The sequence below is a fragment of the Dendrobates tinctorius genome, unplaced genomic scaffold (genome assembly GCF_039654945.1).
Source record: "Dendrobates tinctorius isolate UK_male_01 unplaced genomic scaffold, ASM3965494v1 ptg000334l, whole genome shotgun sequence".
Classification (NCBI taxonomy): Eukaryota; Metazoa; Chordata; class Amphibia; order Anura; family Dendrobatidae; genus Dendrobates; species Dendrobates tinctorius.
In genome coordinates this window covers 1,559,553-1,584,348 of record NW_027362000.1, presented here as the reverse complement: position 1 = coordinate 1,584,348, position 24,796 = coordinate 1,559,553, and the positions used below count along the sequence as shown (strand labels likewise).

The window sequence follows — 24,796 nt, the reverse complement described above, 5'->3', positions numbered from 1 at the left end:
TGCCACACTAAGCATTGAGAACAGAAAGAGGAGAAGAGAAATATCTGACGACATGAGAAGCAAACTTGTTGAAAAATATCAGCAATCTCAAGGTTACAAGTCCATCTCCAGAGATTTGATGTTCCTTTGTCCACGGTGCGCAACATAATCAAGAAGTTTATAACCCATGGCACTGTAGCTAGTCTCCCTGGACGTGGACGACAGAGGAAAATTGATGAAAAATTGGAACGCAGGATAGTCACCTTGGTAGATATCCAGCCCCAATCAAGTTCCAAAGAAATTCAAGCTGTCTTGCAGGCTCAGGGTGCATCAGTGTCAGCACAAACTATTCGCCCACATGAGAATGAAATCAAACACTATGGCGGGAGACCCAGGAGCACTCCACTGCTGATATAGAAATACTAGACTGCAGTTTGCAAAAATGTACATGCATAAGCCAAAATCCTTCTGGGAAAGCGTCTTGTGGACAGATGAGATCTTTGTGGTAAAGCACATCATTCTACTGTTTACCGAAAACGGAATGAAGACTATAGTGAAAAGAATACAGTGCCTACAATCAAAAATGGTGGAGATTCAAAGATATTTTGGCGTTCTTTTGACTGTGTGCAAGGCATCATGAAATCTGAAGATTCCCAATGGATTCTGGGTGGCAGTGAAGTGCCCTGAGTCAGTTATTTATTCCAAAGGGTGTACAACCAAATATTAAAAGGGGTTCTCCACTACTAGGGCAACCTCTTCTTAAACTATGTTGTCTGCACTCGTGGTCTCGGGCTGTGATGCGCTGGAATGACATGTAATGCCCGGTGCCTAATCGGCGCTGTCGTCACTGTCTCTGTCTTCAGACAAACTGAACATCAAGAGGAAGTCTGGGCTGCAGCTGATCCCTGGCTTCCTCTTCATGTTCATTTTGTTTGAAGGTGGAGACAGTGAAGCCAGCGCTGATTGGGTGCCAGTGTCACAACACTACCTCACAGCCGCCGGGGAGAACACCGCTGGCACGGGAGGTGAGTATAGGATTTATTATTTTATTGGGGTTGAATATTTGGTTTAAGAAAAGGCGGTCCCTAGTAGTGGACAACCCTTTAAGTTAAAGGTGCCAATCATGTTGCCATATATATATATATATATATATATATATATATATATATATATATATATATATATATATATATATATATATATATATATATATATATATAGCAACATGATATATATAGCAACATAAAAAAAAAAATAAAATATATATATATATATATATATATATATATATATATATATATATATATATATATATAATTTATTTTTATTTTTTTTCACTTTCTCAAACAATTTTTGAGGGTGCCAACATTTCGGCCATTACTGTATATCTCAGCAATGGGGGCTTGTTTCACCTTTTCAGTGGTATAGATGGTGAATGATTGATTTACTTGGGGTCGGACTTCTGGGCCTCCTTGGTTTACAGGAGCACCTATCCCAAATCCCCCAGTGTGCATTCACTGGTAATAAGTCATGTGTGACCACAGCTCTGTTTTCAAGGGTCTGACTGCCAGAAATCATATTTATTCACCTTATCCTGTGTACAAGTATTAGGGTGTGTGCACACGCTGCGGATTCTGCTGCTGATCCGCAGCGGTTTTGGTCCTGCGGATCCGCAGCAGTTTTTGCTGCGGTGTACAATACCATTATTACCTATGTAAAATGAAAACCGCGTGCAGACACTGTGGAATTTTCCGTGCATTTTTTTCTGCGGTTTCAAATCCGCAGCATGTCAATTCTTTGTGCGGATTCCGCTGCGGTTTGGCACCTGCTCCATGACAGGTGTCAAACTGCAGGCTAAACCGCAGAAAAACCGCAGGTCTTTTGACCTGCAGATTTACTTGCGGTTTTCATCAAATCTGCTCGGAAAATTCCGCAGAGCAATCTGCAGCGTGTGCACACACCCTTAAATGTTGGGATGACCCTTGATGCCTGTGTTCATTTTTATATATATTTGGGTGGTTCTGTCTCGATTGGACACTTATTCACATTAGTGTATACCACACAGCAGGAAATATGACCCTGACGCGCGTTTCGCCCGTATTATCAGCTTTTTCCAAATGTTTTCATTTTACACTTGAGGGTTTCTTTCCCCCCCCTCCTTCTTCCAAGAGTTATGCATGGACTGACTATAATGTCATCTACGCACCACTGTCGGTGCTTGACAACAGCATATAAATGGTTAAACTGCAGAGATTGGAGCCCTCTACAGGCAGTTACTGCAGTTACAAGACAGGTGCAGACATGCATCTATAATACAGCATGGAAATTGTTTCACACAAAGAAAAGCAAGGCTCCATATGGTGACGGGGAAAATAGAAGTTAAAACTCTTGGAAATTGGGGTTGTGGGGGAAAAAAGGATTAAAAACTTGCAGTTTTGTGTCTGCTGATGTCCTGAATCCAGACCCTGATTCTATGGAGTATTACTTTCTGTGGGGATCTATGTGACTGTTTCTACATCTATTTTAGATATCCAGAGAGAGGAAGAAAAGGTGAAACGATCCATAAAGGACACAGCGAAGAAAGGCAACCGGGAGGCCTGTGTGATATTGGCCAAGGAGGTGGTGCAGTCCAAGCGGGCTGTGAATAAGCTGTACGCATCCAAGGCTCACATGAACTCCGTGCTGATGAGCATGAAGAACCAGCTGGGTAAGGAGCCGCCGACAGCAGCAGGGACGTCTCATCTAATGAGCCTGCGACACATGACTACCAAAAAACGGCCACGTAGTCCGGGCCTAAATGTGCTCCGTCATCTGTGTACAGTAGATCTGATAAAGAAAGAGTTGTGCAACTTTTGCAAACTTCTATTTCTTCACGTGCATCGAGTTTGGTGCCGTATTGTATTTTTCATGGAGGCCTACTAGGCAGAGACGTGCTAATGGCAGACATGGGTGCCTTTTTTTTTCTTTCTTTTAAGGACCCTCGCTGTCCTAGTGACTGATCATGTCCCATAAGGGCCTCTGGGCTTACAAACAGTGGCCTCCTTCCAAAAAACTCCGATCTCTGGATTGCTGGGGGTCCCAGCATCGAGAAAGTTATCCTTTTTTTTTTTTTTTTTTTTTTTTTTTTTTTTTCATGGAAAGGGGATTAACCCTCAAGATTGCAAGAAGCCGCTTGTCCTTGTGTCTTACAGTCGCTACGCTGCATGTAGCAGGACATCAATGGTTTATTTCTTACTTGTGTCCCTCCAGCTGTACTCAGAGTTTCCGGCTCCTTACAGAAAAGCACGGAGGTCATGAAAGCCATGCAGAATCTGGTGAAGATTCCAGAGATCCAGGCCACCATGAGAGATCTTTCCAAAGAAATGATGAAGGTAAATGTCCAGAACATCAGAAATGGATAGATTATCAGCCATCCATGTACAAGCATGTAATTATCCAGCCTGTCAAACGTTGGCTATTACCTACTTCCTGGCCGACCATAGACGATGAAACATCCGGGCCATCCGTGGCTTTGTGAGACACAGCCGGACTTCCCGTTGAGAAGGCAGAGATGGTTTATTACAGTCTCTTCCTTCCGTATCGCCATATACACAGGACTAAACAAAATCCGCAGCTGAAATCCGAGACTCGGCATTATATTTCTAATCCCGGATCTGCAGTTCTGTGTGCAGTTTCCACCTTAAAAGATGACATGTAAAGATGTTCATTTTGCTGGTGACCAAGCCGTATGGGAGACTGGTCAGACAGGCTGGTCCCTGGCGGCTTCTACCGGCCTGCTGCCAGTGATTGACAGGACTTTCCCTGTGTGCGTTTATAGGGAGCGATCTGTCACTCCAGAGAAGCGAGCGGGGAAAAACTGCCAGGGACCCGCCTGTCCAACTAGTCTCCCGTGCAGCTTGGTCCCCGGGTATTGTTCCCTCTGCCATGTAATAGCATGAAGCCTTATTTTCCCGTAGGCTGGCATTATAGAAGAGATGCTAGAAGATACATTTGAGGGAATGGAGGACCAGGACGAAATGGAGGAAGAAGCAGAGCGGGAAGTAGATAAGATCCTTTTCGAAATCACGGCAGGTAAGGAAAGAAATTCAGCTCTATATGGTATGCACACCAAACAGATCAAGGAAAAATATTGCCATAAAATACATATTGCTTTATTGAAATACATACAAAAGACAGACATAATAAAAAGAGATGGATATACCAATAGAAATCACAGATACATATGTGTTCATAAGATGTAAAAAGTATATACCAAAGGTAATATATCAGGAAGGTCATAGTAAAATATACCCAGTGTGGAACATAAGGGGGGAAAATCTGACTAACCTGTGGTCGGTCTTCTGTGATTGTTGTATGCAAAAATTTGGGATCTCCTTCTTTTTAAGAAAAATCTATATATCAGCATGTTTATTTGTCCTCTTCAGGCTCTTATAATAAAGATTATATATCCCTTGGAGGGATTTATCCCTTTAAGTGTGACACACTATGTGCCGAGAAACCTGTGATGTATTGAGAAGTAGTGGACATTTTGGCTGCAATTGTCATATATATACTTTGTGTTAATGATCAATTTTGCCTATAGGAAAGTAATTTTATAAAGTAATAGGCTTGCCCTTTTAGGTCTTAATATGTTTGCTATACATCCCTTGCAAGGATTATTTTCCGTACCTTTATTTACCATATGCTGTGTAATTTGCAACATATTGAGGACTAGTGGATATTTCATGCTATAATGACTTCTCATGTATCTTGTTCATGTGATTAATATCCTATGTAGGAGAGACTCTCAACCACTGGCATAATTGAAATGCTAATATTGAATTTATCCTTAGGGGACTTCAGTATGGGTAGTGTATATTAATATTTTCCCGGAATTTCTCTCTATGTTGTGTTTTATTATATGATTATAAATCTGTTTTTTATATATCAAAAATTGGGGGACTATTGAGTATATGGATCCCTAACACAATATAGTGGGGCGATTTCTGTACTTTATTTGCATTTGTATGCCATGTATTTGAGTATTAGAGCTCTCTATCCGTTGGCATAATTATAATATGACATTGAACCTTTGGTACACTGTCTTTCCATTATATCACTCAGTACACTGTGCACACTCTGCGTGGAAACGTCTGCTGGATGCGCTAAGACCGCCTCTCGGCCCTGACACGTCGGGCGGAGTAGTGGCTTCCATGTCCGCGGCGTCATCCTGCAGCGTGGTGCGTTGCCTTGGCAGCGCGTACTCCCTGGCCTGACCCAGCCGTCTCCACATCGTGACTTGTCTGATGGGGAGTGGCTGTATGGCCGGGAGGCACGCGCCATGATGACGTCACACGCCGGGCACTATGTGACTTCACAGATGTAAGAGGTCTTTTGTAATTATGCCGCTATATATGCTCTTGTGCACCATGTGACCATACTCACTCACCTACCAGGACGAAGCTAAGGCGAAACGCGCGTCGGGGATCGCGTTATCACAGGTCATATGTTTATTTCTTTTTCTTAAGGGGCTGCTGTTACACACTTTGAACAGGGGAACACATGCTATGTGCATATCCCTATTGATAGTAATACTGCTTACATGGCATTTAACTTTGAATACACAGTGTGAGATATGCTTTATGCCATTGGATTATTATGACTTAGCATTTGTTGCTAGTGCATTATATCATATACTTTTTGTCCATTATTAAGACAGTGGTAAGCATTGAGTCTGGCGACATGCTTACATAGATTATAATGAGTCTTTCAACTGATACTTTTTCTCTGTGTTCATTGCTTTGGCCATAGTTAATGTAATTTTGGAAGACACTGGAATACCATTGCCCAGTGTTTACTGTAGCAGATTAACACTAACTGTTAGCACTTTTTCAGTATATGTCTTCTGCTTGAAAGCTTACTAGTGATATGCACTGAATTTAGCGATATGTCTACATAGATTATAGAGAGCTTTCCTTCCATTTCCAGATTCATTACCTTGGTTGTACTAAACATATTACTTCATAATCTTGGATGCTCTTGGAGCATTTCTCTCAGGTATCACTGTCATTGCAGTGGGTTACATTCTTTTTGCTCATGATTTTTGCCTCCTGTGTGCCCCTCATGTTCCACACTGGGTGTATTTTACTATGACCTTCCTGATATATTACCTTTGGTATATACTTTTTTACATCTTATGAACACATATGTATCTGTGATTTCTATTGGTATATCCATCTCTTTTTATTATGTCTGTGTCTTATGTATGTATTTCAATAAAGCAATATGTATTTTATGGCAATATGCTTCCTTGATCTGTTTGGTGTACACATTTGTTGGGAAGTGCCATGTTTTCTCAGGCCCTCATTGTGGACCTCTATGGTATGCAGTAAGAGCTTGCAGCATCGGCTTCGCTCACCTCCTCACTGTTCACAGGTTTTGCGTTTTAAAATTAAGAATTAAAAGATAAGGACATGTCCTGGGACATGATTATTTATAGGAATTTTTGCATCATAAATTGATTAAAAAAAAATGCAAAATGCTTTTAAAAACAAATTACTTTACAATTTTAATTTTTGAAAAATTTCCACCATAAATGTGGTATAAACACTGGGATGAATAAGCCTCAAAACATAAATATAAAAATTAAAATAAACATTTTCTACCACCGCATGGCAACGGTAAGGCTGTGTGCCCACGCTGCGTTTTTTAAGTGTTTCCGCGGCGATTTTAAACGCGCGATTCTGCCATGGAAACGCTTAAGAAAAGCATTCCATGCAATCCTAATTCCGCACATGTTGTGCCAATGGTGCGGTTTTTTACCGCTGCGGAATCGTTTAGCGGTAAAAACGCAGCATGTTCAATAATTTTGCGGAATCGCATGCGATTCCGCATACCTTCAATTGTATTGCCAAAAACGCTTGTCAAAACGTTTGACAAACGCTCAAAAACTGCATGCGTTTTCCCGGGAAGAGGTTGTGCGTTTCCGCTCAGGAATATTCTGCTTAAGAATCGCTATGTGGGCACATAGCCTTAAACTTGTGGTCTAGCTGTGCGTTCTGCAAATTTACAGTTAGGTCCATATATATTTGGACGGAGACAACATTTTTCTAATTTTGGTTCTAGACCTTACCACAATGAATTTTAAACAAAACAATTCAGATGCAGTTGAAGTTCAGACTTTCAGCTTTCATTTGAGGGGATCCTCATTAAAATTGGATGAAGGATTTAGGAGTTTCGGCTCCTTAACATGTGCCACCCTGTTTTTAAAGGGACCAAAAGTAATTGGACAATTGACTCCAAGGCTATTTCATGGACAGGTGTGGGCAATCCCTTCGTTATGCCATTCTCAATTAAGCAGATAAAAGGGCTGGAGTTGATTTGAGGTGTGGTGCTTGCATTTGGAAGGTTTTGCTGTGAAGGAAACATGCGGTCAAAGGAGCTCTCCATGCAGGTGAAACAAGCCATCCTTAAGCTGCAAAAACAGAAAAAAGCATCCGAGAAATTGCTACAACATTAGGAGTGGCAAAATCTACAGTTTGGTACATCCTGAGAAAGAAAGCACTGGTGAACTCATCAATGCAAAAAGACCTGGGCACCCACGGAAGACAACAGTGGTGGATGATCGCAGAATAATCTCCATGGTGAAGAGAAACCCCTTCACAACAGCCAACAGGTAGGCGTATCAATATCCAAATCTACCATAAAGAGAAGACTGCATGAAAGTAAATACAGAGAGTTCACTGCATGGTGCAAGCCACTCATAAGCATCAAGAATAAAAGGCTAGAAAAAAACATCTAAAAAAGCCAGCACAGTTCTGGAAGAACATTCTTTGGACAGATGAAACCAAGATCAACCTCTACCAGAATGATGGAAAGAGAAAAGTATGGCAAAGGCGTGGTACAGCTCATGATCCAAAGCATACCACATCATCTGTAAAACATGGCGGAGGCAGTGTGATGGCTTGGGTATGCATGGCTGCCAGTGGCACTGGGTCACTAGTGTTTATTGATGATGTGACACAGGACAGAAGCAGCCGAATGAATTCTGAGGTATTCAGAGCCATACTGTGTGCTCAGATCCAGCCAAATGCAGCCAAACTGATCGTCGTTTCATACTACAGATGGACAATGACCCAAAACATAAAGCCAAAGCAACCCAGGAGTTTATTAAAGCAAAGAAGTGGAATATTCTTGAATGGCCAAGTCAGTCACCTGATCTCAACCCAATTGAGCATGCTTTTCACTTGTTAAAGACTAAACTTCAGACAGAAAGGCCCACAAACAAACAGCAACTGAAAACCACCGCAGTGAAGGCCTGGGCAGAGCATCAAAAAGGAGGAAACAGAGTCTGGTGATGTCTGAGTTCAAGACTTCAGGCAGTCATTGCCAACAAAGGGTTTTCAACCAAGTACTAGAAATAAGCATTTTATTTACAATTATTTAATCTGTCCAATTACTTTTGGTCCCTTTAAAAACAGGGCGGCACATGTTAAGGAGCTGAAACTCCTAAACCCTTCATCCAATTTTAATGAGGATCCCCTCAAATGAAAGTTGAAAGTCTGAACTTCAACTGCATCTGAATTGTTTTGTTTAAAATTCATTGTGGTAATGTCTAGAACCAAAATTAGAAAAATGTTATCTCTGTCCAAATATATATGGACCTAACTGTATTACAAATCCTCTGTTCTTGCTCCTGGTACTGATGGCTCTCTGCTCTCTCCGTTCCTTCTTTCAGTGCATTAGAGAGAGGGGAGGTGGTAAAAAGGGAACCTGTCAGGCGATTCTTGCTGCCCAAACTGACTGCACTATGGCAGCTGGGTATATCATTCTCTCAAACACCGCCGCATTACAAAGAAAATAGGCTTAGGAGAACCCGCCAGAGACTGGACTAGTCTAGTGCCATTCAGCGCTGCTGCAGGTGATTGACGGGTCTCTCCTTTTGCGTGTACGTAGGAAGAGACCTGTCAATTATCTGCAGTGTTGTCGGAGTAGTCTCTTATGGCTATGGTCACTAGCCGGATCTTCAGAGTATTTCTTCTCTGAAAGACTGATGGCATTTCAAAAATTGATATACCTGGCTACACTTCATGCTGCACGCAGTTAGGCAGCATGAATCATCTGACATGTTCCCTTTTATACACAGGTATCCACAGGATGGAGATAAGGGAAAAGGTACACTCTTAGGCCTGATTCACACTTCCGTTTTTGACCATCAGTCAAAATCCGCCGTTTTAAAAAAAAAAAAAAAAAAAAAAAAAAAACGGATCCGTTTTTTCCCCATTTGAGATTGCGCCGACATGCCCTGACGGACCATGCAACGTTTTTTTTTTACCCTGAAATCATGTCTGGCAGATGGAAAAATCCTCTTTTTTCTTTCTTTCTCTTCCCCCCCCCCCCTCGGGCCTCCTTTTCTTTTCTTTTTTCTTTTCTTTTCTTTTTTCTTTTCTTTTCTTTTTTCTTTTCTTTTCTTTTTTCTTTCTTTTCTTTTTTCTTTTCTTTTCTTTTTTCTTTTCTTTTCTTTTTTCTTTTCTTTTCTTTTTTCTTTTCTTTTCTTTTCTTTTCTTTTCTTTTCTTTTCTTTTCTTTTCTTTTCTTTTCTTTTCTTTGCTTTCTCGCGCTTTCTCGCGCTTTCTCGCGCTTTCTCGCGCTTTCTCGCGCTTTCTCGCGCTTTCTCGCGCTTTCTCGCGCTTTCTCGCGCTTTCTCGCGCTTTCTCGCGCTTTCTCGCGCTTTCTCGCGCTTTCTCGCGCTTTCTCGCGCTTTCTCGCGCTTTCTCGCGCTTTCTCGCGCTTTCTCGCGCTTTCTCTCTCTCTCTCTCTCTCTCTCGCGCTCTCTCTCTCGCGCGCGCTCTCGCTCTCTCTCTCTCGCGCGCTCTCTCTCTCTCGCGCTCTCTCTCTCGCGCGCGCTCTCGCTCTCTCTCTCTCTCTCTCTCTCGCGCGCTCTCTCTCTCTCGCGCTCTCTCTCTCGCGCGCGCTCTCGCTCTCGCTCTCTCGCGCGCTCTCTCTCTCGCGCGCTCTCGCTCTCTCTCTCGCGCTTTCTCTCTCTCTCTCGCGCGCTCTCTCTCTCTCTCGCGCTTTCTCTCTCTCTCTCGCGCTTTCTCTCTCTCTCTCGCGCTTTCTCTCTCTCTCGCGCTTTCTCTCTCTCTCGCGCGCTTTCTCTCTCTCTCGCGCGCTTTCTCTCTCTCTCGCGCGCTTTCTCTCTCTCTCGCGCGCTTTCTCTCTCTCGCGCGCGCTTTCTCTCTCTCTCTCGCGCTTTCTCTCTCTCTCGCGCGCTTTCTCTCTCTCTCGCGCGCTTTCTCTCTCTCTCGCGCGCTTTCTCTCTCTCTCGCGCGCTTTCTCTCTCTCTCGCGCGCTTTCTCTCTCTCTCTCGCGCTTTCTCTCTCTCTCTCGCGCTCTCTCTCTCTCTCTCGCTTCTCTCTCTCTCTCGCGCTCTCTCTCGCGCTCTCTCTCGCGCTCTCTCTCGCGCTCTCTCTCGCGCTCTCTCTCGCGCTCTCTCTCGCGCTCTCTCTCGCGCTCTCTCTCGCGCTCTCTCTCGCGCTCTCTCTCGCGCTCTCTCTCGCGCTCTCTCTCGCGCTCTCTCTCGCGCTCTCTCTCGCGCTCTCTCTCTCGCGCTCTCTCTCTCGCGCTCTCTCTCTCGCGCTCTCTCTCTCGCGCTCTCTCTCTCGCGCTCTCTCTCTCGCGCTCTCTCTCTCGCGCTCTCTCTCTCGCGCTCTCTCTCTCGCGCTCTCTCTCTCGCGCTCTCTCTCTCGCGCTCTCGCTCTCGCGCTCTCTCTCTCGCGCTCTCGCTCTTTCTCGCTCTCGCTCTTTCTCGCTCTCGCTCTCGCTCTTTCGCTCTCTCTCTCGCGCTGTCTCTCTCTCTCGCGCTGTCTCTCTCTCTCTCGCTTTCTCTCGCGCTGTCTCTCTCTCTCTCGCTTTCTCTCGCGCTGTCTCTCTCTCTCTCGCTTTCTCTCGCGCTGTCTCTCTCTCTCTCGCTTTCTCTCGCGCTGTCTCTCTCTCTCTCGCTTTCTCTCGCGCTGTCTCTCTCTCTCTCGCTTTCTCTCGCGCTGTCTCTCTCTCTCTCGCTTTCTCTCGCGCTGTCTCTCTCTCTCTCGCTTTCTCTCGCGCTGTCTCTCTCTCTCTCGCTTTCTCTCGCGCTGTCTCTCTCTCTCTCGCTTTCTCTCGCGCTGTCTCTCTCTCTCTCGCTTTCTCTCGCGCTGTCTCTCTCTCTCTCGCTTTCTCTCGCGCTGTCTCTCTCTCTCTCGCTTTCTCTCGCGCTGTCTCTCTCTCTCTCGCTTTCTCGCTCGCGCTTGCTTTCTCTCTCGCTTTCTCGCTCGCGCTTGCTTTCTCTCTCTCTCGCGCTTTCTCTCGCTCGCGCTTGCTTTCTCTCTCTCTCGCGCTTTCTCTCGCTCGCGCTTGCTTTCTCTCTCTCTCGCGCTTTCTCTCGCTCGCGCTTGCTTTCTCTCTCTCTCGCGCTTTCTCTCGCTCGCGCTTGCTTTCTCTCTCTCAAAAAAACGGTCCGGTGGCATCCGTTCACATCAGTTTAGCAACGGATCCGCTTTCCGCCATTTTGGCGGATTTTGACTGACACAAAAAAAATGAAGTGTGAAACTGGCCTTAGAAGGAAGAGAACACAATCTTTATAGTAGGAATAAAACATATGAAGATTAAATAAGTGCAGGATAGAAGCTGTGCTGATGCGCAGCTCACATCCAGCCTGTATTACTGTGAGGGACAAGTGAAACTTGAGCCAGACTGCAAAACTGGAGCATCTGAAATTGAAAGGTGATTGCAGCCTGAAGCAATTTTATTAACTAAAGGAAACTACTTGGGTATAATCATTTTGTCTGTGGCCTTTAAATCTTAGTAGTTTGTGAAGATCCCCAGGGCTTTCTGACCATAACGCTCTAACAACTGCCCATATTCAAGCAAAAGGTCAACTGTCAGCTTTTTATTTTCACTTTGATTTTTGCCGATTTTTTACCATAGCTTCCATGTTTTCCAGGGGCATTGGGCAAAGCTCCCAGCAAAGTCACAGATGCCTTACCAGAGGCCATCGAAGATGGAGCCACAGCCGCCGTTGTATCCGATGAAGAGGAGGAGGACTTGGAAGCCATGCAGTCCCGGCTCGCAGCCCTCCGGAGCTAATGACGCACTGTATAGACTCTCTTCTTTATTTTACTTGTAACTTTCTTTTGTGAAAGTATTTTGGGTTATATATACATATATATTTACTATGTCTCCTCTATCTGCGGCTTATTAATGGTGACAGACTCCTGCTGTTGTCTGTTATCCCCTGGTTCACAGTACGCTAGCCCTTTAAGGAGGCGCGCAGCAGAGATGACTGCGGACGTCTCTCGCTGGCCGCCATGCACTCGTCTCGCCTTTCTGTGGCTGGATAAACCGTGACCCCCCCGGGTGATATTGGCGGGGTTTGCATCTGGTAAATCAATGCTAAGTATATAGCGGTTTCTTTATATAATCCATACTCTACGTTCTTTATCTGATGTCTTGGATGATGCTCATTGATTTTTGAAGGAAAGGAAGGACCCGTACGACACACGTGGGTATGTTTCACTGGCTCGCCTGTCGACACATGAGACGACAGGTATGTCCAGCTGCTAGAATTTGCCTTTTATCCACTTTATATCTGTACTGGATTGGAACTATCGTCATGTATTACACACTCCAAACTGTCTAAGATGCGTTTTCACGAAAACTTTTTTTTTTTTTTTTTAGCAAATTTACACCTATACATTGTAAAATGTAAACTTTTCCAAAAATGCCCATAATTAATCACCGTTCCCAAGATTTCCACCTACTATCATTAACCGGAGAATTTCCAGTTTATTATAGGTCGTTAGTATGTGACTGGTGTTGGGGGTGTGATGCCTCCACATGGATGTGAACAGCACAGATCAGTACGTTATGTGGTTTTACTGAAGCTCCTATCGAAGTGAATGGAAGCTGAGCCACCGTAACCGTGAATGACCACTAGTCTCTGGGGGTGCCGATCTGATGACCTAGCCACATCAAAGTATTGGACAATTCCTTTAAATGTCTCTGCAAATATTTATGTCGTAGTGGTCAGGACAAGCACATCATTGTTTCCATGTAGAATTCATCTGTAAAGTCTTAATAAAAATTGAGAAATCCTTTAAAGACAACTTTAGTGGGATAAACCTTCCTGTCGGCCATTTATATCATATAAATGGCAATACTTCCCATGTACTTCTATGGGTACGAGGAGACTGTGAGTGATTATAAGAGTCACTCGCTGATTATAGCATCAGGTTATGGCCTGCATGTATCGGGGTCCGGAGGACTGAGAGAATGGGACTTTTTTTTTGTTTTCTTAACACGTAAGTGGCAAAGTTTATAATCTCTTTTTCCTGACTTGTTTCACTACAATGAATGAATAGAAACGCTAACCTATATAAATCCTGCTCCAATACCCACTCTATCTTTATAGTCCTCCCGTCTTGGTCAGAACACTACAACTTGCTGTCCTCTATGTCAGAACATTCTGGTACTTTAAGCTTGAGCCAAATGACAAAGAAATTATAGGATTAGTGTGCACTATGGTTTATGCGCTAAGGACTGGGCAGGATGGGTATTTCACTGTTTTAATTCCATGTGACAGCGTTCTTATTTTTGAAGAGGTTTTACTGTCACTTTCTGCACTGGCATCTTTATCTTGTATTTTCAAATATATCGAGCGGGCAGCTTCCATACGAAACCGCTCGAAGAATGAACACGTCACTTCTTTTAACTGCGTCATGGTTTTTGAGCTCTGAAGTGGTTAAAAGAAGCCACAAAAAAAATGGAACAGCATCGTTTTATGGATTACAAGCAGATTTCATGAGCAAATATCCTTTAAAGGGTTTTGCCTATGAAAGCAAGTTATTAACTATACACAGGAAGGATAATATCTTGCTGCTCATTATAGGCGGGATGGAGATCACTGGGACCGCCACTAATCCCGAGAACAAGGTTGTAGAGGGGCCATTCTGAAGCACCACCTCTCTCTTAATTCTCCGAGCGTGCTGGAGATGGCAGAGAACAACTCTCTATCTCTAGCCATCCCATAGACATTTAATGTCACTCTGGATTCCAGCTATGCCCATTGAAATGGCACCCTCTAGAGCATCGGGAGGGAGGTCCCAGTGATGGCCTGCAGCAGGAGGGAAAACTGACGCCACTGTCTTGTCGTGTAGAACCACCTCTATTGCAATCGACGATCAGGAGAGAAGGGACGGCGGATTTAAAGCTATAAAACATGACCAAAATTAATTCCTAATATAAAAGAATTATATTGTACCTCCCTTTTATTAAATAAGTCCCCAGTGTTGTTCTAGAATACAGTATCCGTCGTCTTTGTCCAAAATCAGGAAAACATGTCTGCCTCCTTCCAAAACAATAGCGACACGCCTTGGTTGTGTATTTTTGGAAGATGTTTCTCTAATCCTGGATGGACCGCTACTTTATCACCCTCCTTCTTTACTGGTGTGGCAGCCTTCGCAAATTATATCCTGAATGATCGATGGTATATTCTCTCCTTTTTTTTTTTTTTTTTTTTTCTTTTTTGTTTGTATGACGCTGAAAGTTTATTAAAGGCAGTTTCTAAAATGTTTGTCTGGTTGTATACATTGGCGCTCGCATAAAGCTCAGCAGCTCCATAGGGAATGTATGAAGGAAAGGACAACCCCCTTTAATTTTGCTCCTCCTTTTCTTCTATCACCTGGGGACCACATATGTTCCATAGGCTGCATATACAGCCAGGGCTGTGGAGTCAGTAAGCCACAGTTGCGACTCCTGGATTTTATCAGGCTCCGACTCCTTCATAAATGGCCAATTCATAACAACAAATTTACTGTTGTAAAATATTAAACATCGTGCTTATTCAGTTTCTCACCATCATATAAGTAATCAGACCACTTAGAGCAAAAACTACATTTATTAGAATACAATTAGAATATAGCAAATAACTTTTATAAACTTTTCTAAACTGTAAGTAAATATGCAATAAACACTTTTATGCAGTTAATAAGAAGAAATCTATAAATTTGTCCTCAGAAAGTATTGCCTCTGTCAGATCCTCCTTCATGGATGCCCTCAAATCTGATCTAATTATTTTGAGAGCAGAGAACAACCTCTCTACACTAACTTGTGTTGGTGGCAGGGCTGTGGAGTCGGAGTTAGTTTTTGTTGGAGTCGGTAGAAATGTACCGACTCCAGCTTTAAAAAAAAAATGTATTAATATTTCATAATTGAACTTTCATATGAATTTTATAAATGTTACTCAAATATATGTTCTATCAAACTATGAACAACAGTGATAAGCAGTTCTGCTGGAGATAGACATTTCTTACTACTTGTGTGTCACTGTTCTCCACTGCCCTTATCTAATCTTATACTTGGTTAACCTCATGCTGCCCCAACCCCCCTACTTACAATGTATGAAAGTGAAAATGTGTTGCAAATTCTTAGTAGTAAAGCTCCTCCTCTAGACTAGATCATACTAGGTGTGCGTCTTCCAAGCATCTCACAGCTGCCTGCTACTCAGAAGAGGAAGACTGTAAGAAGTATTATCCTTTCAACAAACTTTGCATCAGTTAACTGTGAGTACATGAGGAATAATAACAGTATTACTGACCACTATATCAGTTGTACGACCTGGCAATAATTTTGTACAATTGTTTTTAGGAAAAACAATTGTCATTTTGATTGTGAATGCAGAATTTAAAAACCTGAGAATGTCAAAGAAGCATCACATTAAATCAGCTGTATTTGAACATTTCACCATCACTCAAGATAGAAAACATTATGTCTGTCAGTGTATGACAAATGATCCAGACGAAAACAAATGCTGTGAAGCCAAGATGAGTGCATATTCAGGCAAAGATAAAAATGCTCCTACCAGAGCTTCTAATCTAAAGAGACATTTACAGCGCTTTCATCCAGAAGTACTGAAAGCAGTGGATGAGAGAGACTGCATCCAAACCAATGAACCAGTGCCCAGCTCTTCCAGCCAAACAAAGGAGCAGAGAACTTTGCAGCCATCAGTTGCAAGATATTTTGTCAGTGACAAAGTTACTGTGACAATGACAGTAGATACATTTAAAAAACAGATCATAGAGCTTGTTGTAAAGGATAGTGTGCCTATTTCATTATTTTCACGACCAGCTTTTATGTGTCTGAATGGGGAAATGGCCCGCAAGCTTGGTGTTTCTCTGGAGAGAGAGTATTAGAAAATTAGTAATCGAAGAAGCTTTTAAACAAAAGGAAGAACTTAAAAAAAACTCTCAAGGGACGCTTTCTGTTTCTTAAAATGGATGCCTGCACACGTCACAGAGTGAACTATTTTGCCATCAATGTCCGATTTGTTTGTGACAAAAATGAAATAGTTACCAAGACATTGGCAGTAAAAGACACCAAAGCTCATCACACCAGTGAGTTTCTCCAGGTCTTGGTGGAAAAGGTTCTGCAAGACTATGAACTTAAAAAAGAGCCAGTTCTTTCTGTCATAACTGACAATGCTTCAAATATGATAAGTACTATTAAGCTAATGAATGAGAGTAATGATGGTGACCAGCAGCTAGAAGAACATTCTGGGTCCACAGACAGAAATGTTTGAAATAGAGGAACACCGTATTGTAACTGAGGAGCAAACTGAAGTTGCTTCAGATGAACAGCAACATGATAGTTTAGATGATCTTGTTGAAACTGTGTCAATATGTTCTTTCATTCATCACATGCGCTGTGTTGTGCATACGCTACAGCTGGCTATAAGAGACAGTCTGCAAGAAGGACATGCTGCTGCACTGATTGGCAAGGTGAGAAAATTGGCTACTGTTGCCAGACCCCTAAAGTTGACTCAATTTTGAAGAGACGTGCTGGAAAAGGGGCAATTATTGATCAAGCCACACGATGGGGCAGTACTTAATGATTCAGCGCTTGGTTGAACTGAAAACCTTTCTTGTAGACATGGCTAACCCTCAACTGACGCTAAATGAAAGTCAGTGGAATCAGGTGACTGAGCTGGATAAATTGCTAGAGCACCCATTTACAGTGACTAAAAAATTACAAGCAGAGGATTTAACTCCAGGTATTTTCTTAAAGGGGTGGAAGAACCTGATGTTTCGCCTGTCCCAAAGAGGAGGGTTAATTGCAAGTGGCATTGCTACATCAATGAAACGGAGAGAGGAGCTACTATTACAAAATAACATTCTTTTGGCAGCTGTTTATGTAGACCCAATGCATCGGATTCTTCTAGATCAACAGCTAAGTAAAGGAAAAGAAGCTCTGTTTGAAATTGCAGTAAGGATGAAAGGGTTGCAGAACAGTCAGGAGGAACAAGAAGAATTTGGTCATCCTGCCACATCTTCACCCTCATCATCAACTGATGAAGAATTTTAATTTCGAAAAATATTTGGATCACAAGGACCATGCAAAGCGTTCCCGCATAGAAGAAGAGTCATCCCCATCAAGGAACACAGCCAGTACATTTCAGCAGAATTTTTCATGTGCACTAAAAGAAATTGAGAAATTTGACCGTTCATCAAAAATAACAGTGCAACAAGCGATTCCTCTGTATCCTGACATTGTCAGAGATGTTGCCCGAGTGGTTACTGCTTTGCCACCAACCAGGGCTGTGGAGTCAGTAAGCCACAGTTGCGACTCCAACTCCTTCATAAATGGCCAATTCATAACAACAAATTTACTGTTGTAAAATATTAAACATCGTGCTTATTCAGTTTCTCACCATCATATAAGTAATCAGACCACTTAGAGCAAAAACTACATTAGAATACAATTAGAATATAGCAAATAACTTTTATAAACTTTTCTAAACTGTAAGTAAATATGCAATAAACACTTTTATGCAGTTAATAAGAAATCTATAAATTTGTCCTCAGAAAAAGTATTGCCTCTGTCAGATCCTCCTTCATGGATGCCCTCAAATCTGATCTAATTATTTTGAGAGCAGAGAACAACCTCTATACACTAACTTGTGTTGGTGGCAAAGCAGTAACCACTCGGGCAACATGTCTGACAATGTCAGGATACAGAGGAATCGCTTGTTGCACTGTTATTTTTGATGAACGGTCAAATTTCTCAATTTCTTTTAGTGCACATGAAAAATTCTGCTGAAATGTACTGGCTGTGTTCCTTGATGGGGATGACTCTTCTTCTATGCGGGAACGCTTTGCACCGTCCTTGTGATCCAAATATTTTTCGAAATTAAATTCATCAGTTGATGATGAGGGTGAAGATGTGGCAGGACGACCAAATTCTTCTTGTTCCTCCTGACTGTTCTGCAACCCTTTCATCCTTACTGCTATTTCAAACAGAGCTTCTTTTCCTTTACTTAGCTGTTGATCATCTAGAAGAATCCGATGCATTGGTTCTACATAAACAGCTGCCAAAAGAATGTTATTTTGTAATAGTAGCTCCTCTCTCCGTTTCATTGATGTAGCAATGCCACTTGCAATTAACCCTCCTCTTTGGGACAGGCGAAACATCAGGTTCTTCCACTCCTTTAAGAAAATACCTGGAGTTAAGTCCTCTGCTTGTAATTTTTTAGTCACTGTAAATGGGTGCTCTAGCAATTTTTCCAGCACAGTCACCTGATTCCACTGACTTTCATTTAGCGTCAGTTGAGGGTTAGCCATGTCTACAAGAAAGGTTTTCAGTTCAACCAAGCGCTGAATCATTAAGTACTGCCCCATCGTGTGGCTTGATCAATAATTGCCCCTTTTCCAGCACGTCTCTTCAAAATTGAGTCAACTTTAGGGGTTCTGGCAACAGTAGCCAATTTTTTTTCACCTTGCCAATCAGTGCAGCAGCATGTCCTTCTTGCCGACTGTCTCTTATAGCCAGCTGTAGCGTATGCACAACACAGCGCATGTGATGAATGAAAGAACATATTGACACAGTTTCAACAAGATCATCTAAACTATCATGTTGCTGTTCATCTGAAGCAACTTCAGTTTGCTCCTCAGTTACAATACTGTGTTCCTCTATTTCAAACATTTCTGTGTCTGTGGACCCAGAATGTTCTTCTAGCTGCTGGTCACCATCATTACTCTCATTCATTAGCTTAATAGTACTTATCATATTTGAAGCATTGTCAGTTACGACAGAAAGAACTTGCTCTTTTTTAAGTTCATAGTCTTGCAGAACCTTTTCCACCAAGACCTGGAGAAACTCACTGGTGTGATGAGCTTTGGTGTCTTTTACTGCCAATGTCTTGGTAACTATTTCATTTTTGTCACAAACAAATCGGACATTGATGGCAAAATAGTTCACTCTGTGACGTGTGCAGGCATCCATTTTAAGAAACAGAAAGCGTCCCTTGAGAGTTTTTTTTAAGTTCTTCCTTTTGTTTAAAAGCTTCTTCGATTACTAATTTTCTAATACTCTCTCTCTCCAGAGAAACACCAAGCTTGCGGGCCATTTCCCCATTCAGACACACAAAAGCTGGTCGTCAAAATAATGAAATAGGCACACTATCCTTTACAACAAGCTCTATGATCTGTTTTTTAAATGTATCTACTGTCATTGTCACAGTAACTTTGTCACTGACAAAATATCTTGCAACTGATGGCTGCAAAGTTCTCTGCTCCTTTGTTTGGCTGGAAGAGCTGGGCACTGGTTCATTGGTTTGGATGCAGTCTTTCTCATCCACTGCTTTCAGTACTTCTGGATGAAAGCGCTGTAAATGTCTCTTTAGATTAGAAGCTCTGGTAGGAGCATTTTTATCTTTGCCTGAATATGCACTCATCTTGGCTTCACAGCATTTGTTTTCGTCTGGATCATTTGTCATATGCTGACAGACATAATGTTTTCTATCTTGAGTGATGGTGAAATGTTCAAATACAGCTGATTTAATGTGATGCTTCTTTGACATTCTCAGGTTTTTAATTCTGCATTCACAATCCAAATGACAATTGTTTTTCCTAAAAACAATTGTACAAAATTATTGGCAGGTCGTACAACTGATATAGTGGTCAGTAATACTGTTATTATTCCTCATATAATCACAGTTAACTGATGCAAAGTTTGTTGAAAGGATAATACTTCTTACAGTCTTCCTCTTCTGAGTAGCAGGCAGCTGTGAGATGCTTGGAAGACGCACACCTAGTATGATCTAGTCTAGAGGAGGAGCTTTACTACTAAGAATTTGCAACACATTTTCACTTTCAGTTTCATACATTGTAAGTAGGGGGGTTGGGGCAGCATGAGGTTAACCAAGTATAAGATTAGATAAGGGCAGTGGAGAACAGTGACACACAAGAAGTAAGAAATGTCTATCTCCAGCAGAACTGCTTATCACTGTTGTTCATAGTTTGATAGAACATATATTTGAGTAACATTTATAAAATTCATATGAAAGTTCAATTATGAAATATTAAAACATTTTTTTTTAAAGCTGGAGTCGGTACATTTCTACCGACTCCGACTCCAACCAAAACTAACTCCGACTCCACAGCCCTGTATACAGCAGAGCCGAATGCACACAGACTGTAAGGCAGAATCGGACCCAGTTGTGTGAAAAATGTATGACTTGCAGTCATCTGAAAATTTTGCCACCCTTGAGATAATTACAGAAAATTATCGCACTTACCGTGCATGATGTGTTATACACGTTTATTTCCTTTGAATGTATTGGAATAACACAAAAAAAAACAAATTTGAAATCATTTCACACAAAACCCCAAAAGTGGGCCAGACAGAAATGTTGGCACCTCTCAAAAATTGTGGGTAAACAACTTTGTTTTAAGTATGTGATGCTCATTCTGACTCACCTGTGGCAAGTAACGGCTGTGGCCAATATGAAAATTACACCTGAAACCAGACAAAAGGAAGAAGTTGACTCAATCTTTGAGTTGTGTCTCTGTGTTTTACACGGAGCATTGAGAACAGAAAGAGAAGAGAACTGAGTACTTGAGAGCCAAACTTGTTGATATTGTTCAATCTCAAGGTTATAAGTCCATCTCCAGTGATCTTGATGTTCCTTTGTCCACAGTGCACAAAATAATCAAGAAGTTTAAAACCCATGGTCTACAAAGAAAACAACAAAGTACCTACAGTCAAATATGGTGGAGGTTCAAAATTGCTTTGGGGTTGTCTCGCTGCCTCTGGCACTGGGTGCATTGACTGTCTGCAAGGCAATGTGAAGATTACCAAAGGATTTTGGGTGCAATGTAGTTGCCCAGTGTCAGAAAGCTGGGTTTGTGTCATGGGTCTTTCAGCAGTAGTGCCCAGTGTCGGAAAGCTGGGTCACGAGTGTTACAGCAGGACAAGGTCCCGAAGCATACTTCAAGAAGCACCCAGAAATTGGTGGAAACAAAGTACTGGAGAGTTCTGAAGTGGCAACAATGAGTCTGGATCTAAATCCCATTGATCACCTGAGGAGAGATCTTTAAAATTGCTGTTGGGAGGTGTCTTCAAATATGAGAGACCTAGAGCAGAAGAAAAGTGCTTCAAATTTCCAGTTGAGGTGTAAGAAGCTCGTTGATGGTTATAGGAAGTGATTGTTGCAGTTATTTATTCCAAAGGGTGTGCAACCAAATATTTGAAGTCAAGATATCTCATACAATCCTTATTGAAAAAATGACTAAGTATGGAATGGACAAGGCAACTGTTAGGTGGATTCATAACTGGCTTAGTGATCGGACCCAAAGAGTGGTCGTAAATGGCTGCACATCCAGTTGGAAGAATGTCTCAAGTGGGGTACCACAGGGCTCTGTCCTCGGCCCTGTATTGTTCAACATCTTTATCAATGATTTAGATGAAGGAATTGAGGGTAAACTGATTAAATTTGCTGATGACACAAAGCTAGGAGGGAGAGCTAATACTAGAGAAGAGAGAGGATTCAAAAAGATATAAATAAACTGGAGCAGTGGGCAGCAACTAACAGAATGGTTTTTAACAGGGAAAAATGCAAAGTACTACATCTGGGCAATAAAAATGAAAAAAACATACAGAATGGGAGGAATAGGGCTAAGCAACAGCACATGTGGAAAAGACTTGGGTATACTAATAGATCACAGTCAGAATATGAGTCAACAGTGTGATGCAGCAGCAAAAAAGGCAAATGCAATTCTAGGATGTATTAACAGAAGCATACAGTCTAGATCACGTGAAGTCATTATTGCCCTCTACTCCTCTTTGGTCAGACCTCATCTGGAATACTGTGTCCAGTTTTGGGCGCCATATTTTAAAAAAGACATCAACAAACTGGAGCAAGTTCAGAAAAGAGCAACCAGAATGGTGACCGGTCTGCAAACCCTGTCTTAGAAGGAAAGGTTGCAGGATTTGGGAATGTTTAGCTTGCAGAAGAGAAGACTGAGAGGAGACTTAATAGCTGTCTACAAATATCTAAAGGGCTGTCACATTGTAGAAGGATCATCTTTATTCTCATTTGCACAAGGAAAGACTAGAAGCAATGGGATGAAACTGAATGGGAGGAGACACAGATTAGATATTCGAAAAAAGTTTTTGACAGAGTGATCAATGAGTGGAACAGGCTGCCACGAGAAGTGGTGAGTTCTCATTCAATGGAAGTCTTCAAACAGAGGCTGGACAGACATCTGACTGGGATGATTTAGCGAATCCTGCTTTGAGCAGGGGGTTGGACCAGATGACCCAGGAGGTCCCTTCCAACTCTACGATTCTATGAGTGTAACAAAACATGTGTAATTGCAATAATTTTCTGGGAGAAATCCTTCATTTTCTGGAACAATTTCAAGGGTGCCAACACTTTCGTCTGAGACTGTATATAGAATCGTAGAGTTGGAAGGGACCTCCTGGGCCATCTGGTCCAACCCCCTGCTCAAAGCAGGATTTGCTAAATCATCCCAGTCAGATGTCTGTCCAGCCTCTGAAGACTTCTATTGAAGGAGAACTCACCACCTCTTGTGGCAGCTTGTTCCACTCATTGATCACTCTGTCAAAAAGTTTTTTCTAATATCTAATCTGTGTATCCTCCCATTCAGTTTCATCCCATTGCTTCTAGTCTGGCATTTGGTTTCAATTAAGCCGTATAGATTTTTTTGACCATAATACGACTTAGTGCTCATACTCACATGCGAGAAACTCGGACGAGTCTCGCACGTCAATACCCGGCACTGCCTCCGGCACTCAGATCGGAGCGTGGGAACCCCTGGTTCTCAATGTACTTCTTTGGAGTGATTTCTGTGGAAAAGCTTTGGTTATCATTATACCTGTAATGGGGGCTTTGGTTGACACTACTGTGAGGGGGGCAGGAGCTGGATGTGGCTCGCGACCCTCTCTCTAAGCTGAATGTGGCTCTCAAGGTCGGAAAGGTTGGGGACCACTGGTCTACAGGAATATGTTGGCTCATGATTAAGGGCACAATAATTATATAAACTGTAAAGCGCTGCGGAATATGTTGGCGCTATATAAAGAGATGATTATTATTAATGTAGTTGTAAGACCTGGCCATTGCCACTAGAGGGCAGTGTATCAAGTTACGATAAGAGCAAGTGTCTTGTCTTTGTGCAAAGTTATGGACTAAAGTTTCCATTTTGGAGTTTAGTTTTTTTTCATGTTTTATTATATATACATGCAGACACACAGGAAAACCATTGTTTAACCTGCTTACACAATAACGCTACATCAGGGTTTTATTGTTAATTATGTGGAAGCTTGTATCGTTGGGGAGGAGGGAGTGTGGATGCCTGTTATTACCCTCTGGTGCCACAAGGAGGCAGATGGTGATACAAGAGAGTTGCCTTCTCCTATAGGTACTGTGCTAATAGGAACCAAGCATCCATAACCGGCCTCACAATAGGTACTGTCCTGTGATTGGAGTGTGGGAGATATGAGAAACTGATGGTGCGACCGGCAGCCGCCACTTTATCGTGGTTTTCTCCATGCATCGGGGGCTGAGAAGAGCTATATTAATAGGTCGTATACGTCCCATGGGTGCCCGTTTCATTTTTTTGCTTTCTTTTTTACTTGTTCTTCCAAAAACCATTTTTTTTCCTCAATATAGCCATACGAGGGCTCAGTTGTTTGCAAGACGAGTTGTACTTTTGAATGACGCCATCTATGTTACCGGGTAATGTACTGTAAAGTGGGAAAAAATTCCAAGTGTGATGCAGTTTTAGAAACGGCACAATTCCGCAAATTTTTTTCTATTTACAGTTTTCATTATATGGTAAAAAAAAAAATGACCCGGAAAATATAATTCTCCAGATGAGTACAATTATGGCGATTGGGGATAGATACAATATTTTGATCGCCTCCTATTATATTTATTTGCTCTGTTTCGGTGACCAAAAAACTAAATTCTGGCGTTTTGTTCTGTTTTCTCGTTTCACTGTCTACTGATCGGGTTATTTCAGTTGACATTTTGATAGATTGGACTTTTAGTAGCGTAGTGATTCCACCGGTAATGTATGTGCATTTATTTTTTATTCATTTTTTAATTAAGAAAATAGAGGTGAATTGAACTTAATTTTTAAAAATTTGTTTTGTACTTGTTACTGTATTTTGTAGTCCCCTTAGGGCACTTGAACCTGCGATTTTCTGAACACTTTTACTATATACAGCAATACCACAGTACCCCACCCATTGGCACCCTGCGATCGCATCACGGCCATGACGATGATTTTATTGGTTTTTATTTTTACCGTTTGGGACTACATAAGATTTTTTTTGATTTGCTTTTAATTTTGAATGGCAGAGTGAACAAAAAATATTGGATTTTTGTACTCGCGATAATATCCGTTTCTTGTAAATACATTGGGAGACACAGGACCACGGGTATACACCCTGCCACTAGTAGGCTCAACACTAGGTGGAAAAAACAAGTGTCATCTCCGACCCTT

At 42.1% G+C, this 24,796-nt stretch overlaps 1 protein-coding gene across 2 annotated transcripts in view; it reads left to right on the top strand.

Moving 5' to 3' along the window:
• The window catches only part of LOC141074831 (charged multivesicular body protein 3), a 99,118-nt gene extending 86,019 nt beyond the window's left edge, over positions 1 to 13,099 (top strand). For both annotated transcript variants that reach the window (XM_073562085.1, XM_073562084.1), the window contains 4 exons: positions 2,507 to 2,686; positions 3,229 to 3,350; positions 3,936 to 4,050; positions 11,938 to 13,099. In XM_073562085.1, coding sequence (XP_073418186.1) covers positions 2,507 to 2,686; positions 3,229 to 3,350; positions 3,936 to 4,050; positions 11,938 to 12,080 — 560 coding nt within the window. In that variant the 3' untranslated portion in view covers positions 12,081 to 13,099. The remainder of the gene's footprint in view (positions 1 to 2,506; positions 2,687 to 3,228; positions 3,351 to 3,935; positions 4,051 to 11,937) is intronic.
• Positions 13,100 to 24,796: the final 11,697 nt, after the last annotated feature.